The sequence below is a fragment of the Coptis chinensis genome, chromosome 8, assembly GCF_015680905.1.
Source record: "Coptis chinensis isolate HL-2020 chromosome 8, ASM1568090v1, whole genome shotgun sequence".
Lineage (NCBI taxonomy): Eukaryota > Viridiplantae > Streptophyta > Magnoliopsida > Ranunculales > Ranunculaceae > Coptis > Coptis chinensis.
The window spans coordinates 94,249,965-94,259,602 of NC_141463.1; the positions used below are offsets into that span (position 1 = coordinate 94,249,965).

General features: G+C 36.0%; 1 protein-coding gene across 6 annotated transcripts in view; it reads left to right on the plus strand.

Moving 5' to 3' along the window:
- LOC147484591 (uncharacterized) overlaps positions 1–9,246 on the plus strand; it is a 36,357-nt gene extending 27,111 nt beyond the window's left edge. For 2 of the 6 annotated variants that reach the window (XM_086575866.1, XM_086575865.1), the window contains exons 2-7: positions 5,409–5,553; positions 6,169–7,974; positions 8,071–8,199; positions 8,293–8,479; positions 8,567–8,619; positions 8,731–9,246. In XM_086575866.1, coding sequence (XP_086431992.1) covers positions 5,409–5,553; positions 6,169–7,827 — 1,804 coding nt within the window. In that variant the 3' untranslated portion in view covers positions 7,828–7,974; positions 8,071–8,199; positions 8,293–8,479; positions 8,567–8,619; positions 8,731–9,246. Of the gene's footprint in view, positions 1–170; positions 432–2,404; positions 5,331–5,408; positions 7,975–8,070; positions 8,200–8,292; positions 8,480–8,566; positions 8,620–8,730 lie in introns of those variants that run through there. The other 4 variants (XM_086575867.1, XM_086575868.1, XM_086575863.1 and 1 more) reach the window with 4 other exon arrangements.
- Positions 9,247–9,638: the final 392 nt, after the last annotated feature.

Consider the following 9,638-nt stretch of genomic DNA (forward strand, 5'->3'; position numbering starts at 1 on the left):
AATTTAATTAGAAAGTCAGTCTGTACTTGAGATTCTGCCATGCAAATCTTTCCACCTTTCATTGCATTTCTTATTATCCTCAGATTATCAGATTCTTTGGCTAATTTTGTTTGTTAGATGTCAATTTTGTTGTTTGAAACTTCTAATACTGGATTTTGTGCTTTTGACAGTATGCTATTAGTCAACTGAACAAGTTGGAAGATAACATTAGGGAGCAATGGGCGCGGAAAAGCCTTTGCTAAATGCTTTTGCTAAATGCATACTGTTAAATGCAAACGATATAGCCGATGAAAGCCTTAGCTGGCAGGGTGTAACCTCGCTTAAGTCTCTAAGGGTTCTGTCTTTGAGCCAAAACTAGATCTCTATCTTACAAAGGCAGCAGCAACCGTACTTTATGTGGGACAAGAGTTCTAAGAGCAGTGGATTTTCAGGTATCTCTGATTTGTAATCATTTTTTATCACGTGTAATCTATCGTCAAAAGCTCACTCAACCATCTTTATTAAACTATATATAGTTCATAGACATGTCAATACTTATTGCTGCAGATGTTGTGGCTCATGAGTCTTGACCACAACATCATTCAATACAGTGAGCAGGATACCTCAAGTCAAGATTATTCAATCACTATTGCTATCATTATTTGCACAGTACTTGGGTTAAAGTTGGAGATTCAGAGTTTAATATAGCTTAAACAGACATATAAATGAGTTATGCTTATGTTCCTATAGCTTGAAGGATTTGATTATTACTTCTGCTCGTATGTGTGTATATATTAAACATGAAACATGTTAGACCAAAATGTTACTGATATTACAAAGTAACAACAAACCAAATGTTAGACATGGAAATAATCGAAATATTCTTCCTAAAAATCTTTTTGATCAAAATCGATGATACCGTTATGTGATTTGTGGTGTGTATAGGGATATGTACTGATTATCACCAATTAATTCAAAAGTTTGAAAGCGAAATTTCCTAACTTATGGTATATGTCGTGGGACTAAGATTCAGTCATGCAGAAAACAGTGCGTCAGAATTCAGTTTCTGCACACTGTGTTCAAGTCCAGTTTTAAAATAGTTAGGGTGAGAGTTAGAATTTTTATAAAACATGAAAGAGTAAGTTCTGAGATTCTTCTTTCTAACTCAATTGGCCTTGTCATATTCTGAGGTCTGTGGAGGTAGATATGATGTCTGGAAGTTTGACTGGCAGAAAACAGTGCGTCAGAAATCAGTTTCTGTGCATTGTGTTCTAACCTAGTTTTCGTATACTTAGAATGAGATTGAGTAATTTTGTAAAACATAAAAAAGTAAGTTCTGTGTGTTAGCTTTTCAACACAAAAAGCCTTAATATATTTGGATACCTGTGGAAAGAGTTGTGTCATTCGGAAGATAGTCCGTAAGAAATCCAAATTTGCTAAAATTAGGATTTTTACCGTTTTCAACCTAAGTTTTCTTTTAGATGGGTTTGAGGTTGGGACTTCGAAGTTCTACATGAAAAAAGTATGTCTACATACTCTAGTTTCTAAATAATTAAGTTATATGTCATTTGGATGAATGTAGGAAAAACTATAGCATTAACAAGTTGGCTAGAAAACCTACCGTGTTATCCTTTATGTGTATGAACCTATTTTGGGAAATATGTCTAGTAATGAACTAAGAGTCTCTTAAACTCTTTTTGGGTGTTTTATATAGTGTTTGTAGTCTACTTTTAGACTGTGGTTTTATTTGGAACCGACATGGTTCATAAGATCGTTTTTTTAGAATCAAAAGTAGAGAAATATCTATTTGTGAGTTTTTGGATTTAAAGGTTCATAGTGTTTCTCTGGGTATGAAACTTTACGTATATGATTGTGGGAGTATTTGAAACTTATTGTATGTAATTCTATATAGTATAAATTGTTGTTTTTCTTAAAAGTACATACAAGGATGTTGATATTTGTTGGTTAAGAGCTACGTAAGGCTTGATTCTAATCTTGAAAGATTGGATACGTAGGCAGCCTTATGTAAAGGTGTAGCCACCATATTAAATATTATATATTTGTTTTACTGATAACTATATGTGTACAATGTTAGTATTAAATTGGGTACGTGATAGTGGTTATTTAAAAAGGTATTCATTGAATGTGACATGAATGACGTTGGTGTTATGATGGGTATTCCTTGAATGTGGCAGGAATGACCCAAGGTATTCATTGAATGATATAGCCGATGAAATCGATGCAAAGTGCATTGAACTAACCTCAAAGAATAATTAACAAAACCAAAAATTGGATGCAACGGCATTAAACTAAAATAAGAGATTAACTAATGGAAAATTAGAAATTGGATGCAAAATGCATTGAAATAATTTCAAAAATAGTTAACTAGAAATCTAAGTCGGATGTAATCGCGATCGCGACCGACCTCAAAGCATAAATGTCCACTTTTTTAGCCTTCTCACATGAGTAATTACGAGTAATTAGGAACCCAAAACGAAAGCGAGTTTATAAAAACAGACTCTTACATGTATGCAAACTGTATAAAAATTGTAAACTATCGAACTAACCCAGAAAAATAATTAACGGAAAATCAGAAACTGGATGTAGATGTATTGAACTAACCTCAAAGAGTAATTAATAGGAGATTGAAACCTGGATGTAAATGCAATGAACTAATCTCAAAGACTAATTAACGAAACATCGAAAACTAGATGCAACTGTACTGAATTAACCTTAATGAATAACTAACGGGAAATCATAAAGTGGATACAATTGCACTGAACTAACCTCAAATAATAATTAACGGGAAATCAAAAACTTGATGCAACTGTATTGAACTAACCTCAAAGAATAATTAATGAGAAATTGGAAACTGGATGCAATATATTGCATTAAACTAATCTCAAAGAATAATTAATATAAAATCATAAACTTGATGCAAATGCATTGAACTAATAATCCTAAAACATATTTGTATTGTATGTAGGGAGAATAAATATCTCGACAAATATAGTTTTGCATGTTAAGTAGTATTTATTATAATTCTTTAATTGTGATTGGGGATGCCTTGCTATTCAAGTAAAACTCAATATTATCTTAGTCACATTGGGCATTCTCACAAAACTTCAATCAAATTTATATTATTAAACCATTTTATCAAGATTTGGTGCTTCCTTTTTATAGAGAGTATATAGGTGCAAGAAATTTAAATGAGTAATTAATATAATTTTCATATCTTATAGATATGCATAGTTGCTAATATTTTTTAGAATAATTTAATATAACGGCACCCGTCCGTTCGTAGGACACGTTCATGTGATAAAATTTTTCAAGTGGGAGTAGAACAATCAATCTGTTTTAGTGATTTGTACACATTAATACGTAAGCTGAACGGTGATGATTTACCGCTAAATCACCATAAATCTAATAAAACTATTATACAAGCTCGATCGAGTTTAAGATAATTCCATTTGAAAATTATGAATTAATATTCTAAACCACAAAGTAAATAGGCTATCTCAATTTGATCCCTTAGTTTCTAAGTACTTGTAATCGCTGCTCATTAACGTATTTCGGTTTATTTTCTATAAAAATATATTCTAATTCGAAAATTTGTGTGAGACATTTTGTAAAGCCTTTTCAGCACACAAAATATTTAATAGATCCCGTGCGTATGCCCGGGTCCAAAATATAGTGAATTATCTATTTTCAGTCTTTATTATTGTAAGCCATCTGACATTTTAGTATTTTACAAGTAAAAGCAACTGTGAAATCTAACTTAAACTAGAGTAGCGATTCTGATTCCTATAAGCATCCTCACTTCTTCTGCGCATCTTCAATGTGTTGATGATATATAAGCATTATTCTTGTTCCTCTTCTCCACTACAAAGATTAGTGTTTACATTCACGGAGGACAAAAAAGACACTGCAAAATAGTTGTGGAAGAAATGGATGGTCATATTCGAAAGACTAAGAGCATCTCTAGGTGGCTTCAAATTCAGTCGCATCCTTCAAATTTGAAGGAATGCGTTGGAATTTTCCGGAATTCCATCTCTAGGTGGTAGCAAATCCGGTCGCATCACCTGCTTGTTCGCATTCTTGTTCGCAAATTTGGCAATTTGGATGCGGATGCGGAGCGACATTGGTAATGTCGCGTGCCATTGCAAATGATGCCCCACTTTTTTTTTGACTTTGACCAGCACCACGCGCCAGTGGTACTGTCATGCGCCACTCCTAATGTCGCGTGAGTTTTTTTTTTTTACTTTTGGAATGGTTGCGTGCCACTCTTAATGTCGCGTGGGTTGTTTTAGAATTGTACATGGGCGACACAACACGCGCTATTAGTATTGGCCGCTTTGTTACCAATGGCGCTAGCGACATTTGCGTAATCGGGCGCCCGATACTTCAATGGCACGTGTGGTTTCCCCTACAATCAAATTTGCGGTCGAAATTTGCGACCACCTAGAGTTGGTCGAAATTTGCGACCAGCTTCTTCATACTTTTTCTTCAAATATGAAGAGTATGCTACCACCACCTAGAGATGCTCTAATACCATATCTTTATGTCTTCTATTTCACTTGGGAGTTGGGGAATATGTATTTTGAGTTTTAACGGCAGTAACTGTTGGTATAAATGGATTTGAGACTTGTTTCTCTACCGAAGAATATAATATGTGGACCAAATTCGTCTTCAGCCCAAGCCCAAGTTTTCTAAATCTTCGACCCGAGTCCAGTATAAGTCAAACCCAACAAAAGTCCAAGTTATTACCCGCTTTTCGATATTAGGACCGCCAAATGCCAAAAACCCCGTGTATTAAAAAGAGTCGCGGATAAGGAGAGATCATTCTCTAAATTTAGTGCGCACTTCATATCGGCCGTTGGATGACATGATCATACGGTTTGGTGTGGTTTGTCAGTTGTGGGCCATGCAACAACCTCGATCTTGAGAAGGAATTTCTCCATCCAACGGCTATTTGCCTTGATCTCTCCAAAATTTAGAGAGAATGATCTCTCCTTATCATTTGCCTTAAAAAAAAAGTAGGGTTTAAACTTTAAAGAGCAGAGATTAAAAAAAACAAAAAGAGGGGTTATCTGCAATTTCATAATTTTAAAAAAGATAGAAAAAACTACTCCTTCACCATTTGAAGAAGAAGAAAGATTGGAGAAACTTTATTAACTTCTTCTTCTTCTTCATCTTCAATGGCACTCATTAAACCCCATCGTATACCCGTTCGTCTTCTCACCTCTCGTTTCTTCACTTCTTCTTCTTCTTCTTCTTCTTCCCTCACTTCACTCTTTCCAACGTTCCTCATTCCTACTTTCTCGCTCTTCTCTCTTCTCAATTACTTCCAGGTACTTTACTTTTACCTATACCCATTTTCTTTACTTCATCTATTTAAACTATTTACATTTGTTTTGTTTTATTATTAGGACTAAATTTCAGTCAAGAAGACTAATTTCGAGTGGGTTTCTGCTGAGAAATGCGGGTTCACCAAGGGCGTTTATGTCGTCGAGTATGGCCATGGAAGCTTTTCAAGAGGAAACTTCAAAAGCTTATGGCTCTGAGCAGATTCAGGTAATAATAAAGCAAAGAAAAGAGTGATACTTATTTACAGCTTCCGCTTTCAAGCTCACTGTAAATAAGTGGCAGAGAGTGATAAGAGATACTAAATTCGGGTCCGGGTCGACAAAAGCCCAACCCAAATAATAACAGAAAAAACTGATTTAACAATTTTATAATGGTTTTAACTACCCAAAAAAGACAACGAAAACAAGTCACGTCCTCAAAACTGAATCAACACTTCTTCAAGAAAACAAAACAATGGGAAAGAACAAAAAGAACAAGTCTTCTTCACAACGCGATCGAATTAATCCTACATCATCAGAACCAACACCAAATGAAAGGAAGGCTACAAAGATAATGAGTGCACTTAAGTTTGCAAAAGAAGGTAGCCACAACAAAGCTATGAAAATCATGAAAGACTTGCGTGAACAAGAAGGCGATGAGGAGAATGCTTATCTTTACAGAATGCAAGCAGAAGTTCAAGAAGCTATTGCGACTTCTAATACTATGGACGTTGGTTTCAAAGAGAGGTATATGAATAATGCAATCCGAAGTGCAAGAAAGGCTGTTGAAATGTCTCCCAAGTCTATAGAGTTTGCTTGGTTTCTATGTTTTTTGCTCTTGGAGGTTGCGAATGATGGTAATGTGCGTCGCGAACTGATTCAAGAATGTGTAAGAGCATGTGAGATGTCTGATGCCAATGATCCGGCTGAGGAAAGTTTGTTATATGATAAAGAATTTGTTACTGCTGAAGAAAGAATTCAATCTGTGAGAAATGATATAAATAAACTTATTACAGATTGTATGAACAGGAGGAATGAAAGGATAAGAGACTACTGGAATTCTTTGAGTCTTGATGAACAATGGAGTTCTTTTAAAGTTGGTATTAGTGATCTCAAGGCTCATTTCAGTTCTATAAAGACGGCACATGATATTATTTCAAATTCTTTATCTCATGCTAAAGATCACCAGACATGGAACTTCTGGGTGTGTTGGTACTGTCATGAATCATTTGGTGATTCTGAATTGCATTTTTGGCATGTGAAGAAGCACTTGGGTGGAAGACTACCGGCAAAACACAAACAGGTATTACCATCTTCAGTAGACCAAGATTGGCGGTCAATGATTTTAGATGGAAAATGGAAACCTGCAGATGCTTCTGCTGTTTTGTTGATACTTGAAGAGCAGTCGCAGTGGCAATCTTCCATATGTAAGAAAGGATCAAGTAACGGGAGTTTTTCACAAGACGCACTTGAGTCTGGGGTACAATCAGCAGAGAAAGAATCAAATATGAAGGAAAGACGCAGTGGCGACGATGATGATTCTGAGTTTGAACTAGTTGAGTATGATGTCAAGCAGTGGGCAAGAGGATATTTCTTCTCACAGAGATGGCCAGTAACAGAAGATTCTGAACGTGGGATTCTCCTTCGCAAAATTCGGTTCCTGTTTAAAATGATAATGGATATAGATTTTCTCACTGCAGAGCTTGTTAATAAAGTGATTGAGTACACTATGAACAAGCTGAAGGGTCTACATCCTGGTTCTAGGCTTTTGGAAATTGGCTTGGACCAGACACATCTCTGTATCTGCTTGCTAGACACTCCCTCACTTCGAGCTATCTTTAAATTTCTGTCTGAGATGTTGCGGTTTGTTAGAACCATTGACTTGAAAGACACCATTGAATTACTCAATACTAGCGGCCAGGGATTTCATACCGAAGTGAGGATCATAAGGATTGTTCTTGAAGACGACTCACTCTGTTTACTTTACGACATGCAGTCAATACAAGGTGAGGAGAGTAACTATACTGATGAAGATGATACTTCAGCAACATTTTCTCTCGATAGTGACCATAAAGCAATCAAGGGACAAGAAAATAGTGATACTTTGTTGAAGTGGATTTCAACTGATATGATCACGATGTCCACTGAGAGACAACTTGAATTGATGGTATATAATACTAACGAAAGAAAAAGTCTGGGAGACGAACTTCATCAGACTCTTGAGGGGAAAATTGCCAGCCTAAAGGCATTATGTGATGAAAAATGGGACCTCTTGTTGTACAAGGAAGCTTTGCAGGAAGTTTGGGATGTGTGTCTTAATGAACAGAACCAAAGGAAGAGTAGCACCGAACATGTCCCTCAAAGTTATGAAAGAATACTCCAGAAGTGGCAAAAAGCGTATGCTGAACTTGAGACAGGTAGTGATGTTCCGAAAACAGTTAACTTTGAGCCGAGGGTCATAACCGATATTCTAAAAGAAGCGCAATCGCTACATTTTGCATAGGAGCAAATTCCTAATAGTGTCACTGCTGGTGTTTGTGACTGGGAAATTATTGAAGATAGTGAGGCAGCAAGACAGGACACCCTCCATAAAGCAGAGACTTGCATTATAGAAGCAGTCAGGAGAGTGAGTAAAAATATTGAGTTAAAGGTGGGTTTTTTGGTACTTAGTTTTGTTCTGTTAAACAAAAAACAACAAAAGGTACATTCCATTTCATTTTAAATGTGCTTTTATCTTGTAACGCAGCTCATTAACAAAGATACAAGCATCAATCGAACTGCAGAGGATATGGAGAGATTGGAACTTAAGATCACCCCTTTCGCTGCTCATGATTGGCGTCTACTTCTGTTGATTATTCTGAAGTCATGCATTCTGGTCCTGCCCTGATTTTCTGACCGCTGCTTTTTATCATGTCTTATTACCTTTCGATACAGACTTAATTAGTTTTCCATCCTTCAATATTTCCAGCAACAACTAGAAGAACTTTATGGATCTAACACGATCTAAGCAATCTGATGCTGTAAAGGAAGCAACTAAAGCTATTTGTACTCCTGATGCCGACGAGACTAGCACCAAGGGAAAGTATCTGTTGAAACAAATGCAAGAGAAATCGAAGAATAAGGGGAAGAAAGAGAAAAACACAACGCAGCTAAAGGTTTTAATTTTTAATTCTTCTTCTTTTGCTCCTTTCTCTCAATGGTCGACCAATGCAGGCTAATGTACGTTTCTTGTAATTTCACAGACCTCTGGTGATAATGAACATATTCTCCATGACCAGATTACTAAAGAACAAGTGTAAGAGTCTCTCTTTTACAAGACATATTTAATCGCACGTTTTCTACTATTTCAAGTCCTTTGCATGCTTCTGTTTCTTATTATGATTTTGTTGCCTATATCATCATGCAGTCATATGGCCTCAGATGCTCATCCAGATATGGAGAATGTAGGTACTTCGGGTGGTGATGACTTGAAGGAAAAGGCAGAGGAAGTGGACGAGATGACAAGAAAACTTGAGGAGCAGCTGGAGTACCAAACGCAGTTTGAAAATGATGCTAAGCAGAAAGCCATTGCACGGCAACGTAAAGCCACTAGTGAAGCAACTGCAGAGGGTGAGGAAGCAGAGAAAGATTTCTCCGGAAAACAGTAAAGCGCACTAGCAAGGCAAATGACAGAGAAGTACCACTAAATTGAGAAACCAGCTAGTGTGACTTCTGTTTTGCCTGAGAAAGAATGAGATGAAGCTAATATCAAAATTATCTTATAGATTTATTAGCAAATGTAATAAATAACATCCGTCAATGAAGAAAACATGTTGATCTTGCATGTACTGTATTTTGTTAAACCTGTGTATACTTAACTGAAAGGTTTTCTGACATACTTCGGATCATTCTCACAGATTTCTAAAATTTCCGAATTTTTCAATATATGTTTAAAATTATATACATATTTTTTTAGAAAATATGCTATTTAACTGTTGCATGAAGAAGAATAGAATTGAGGATAATTCTCATTACTGAAAACTGAAGTTTTTACATGTGTTTATATGAACGGATAAAAAACTAATCTAAGTACAGTTATAGTAACCGACTCTGACTATCCAGCTCAGCAGTTCAGTTCACACTGAAGACTTAGACATTATTACTTAAAGATCAAGTTTTCTAACATGTTCCCTACTCTATTACGCTCTTTCAACCAACACCGAATGCTTCTGTTGAAGAGCTGGAAATCTTGTTGTAGATACACCTTTGGTGAAGACGTCTCCTATTTGGTCTTGACTCTTGAGTACACACATTACTTGACCTGCAAGGCATTGT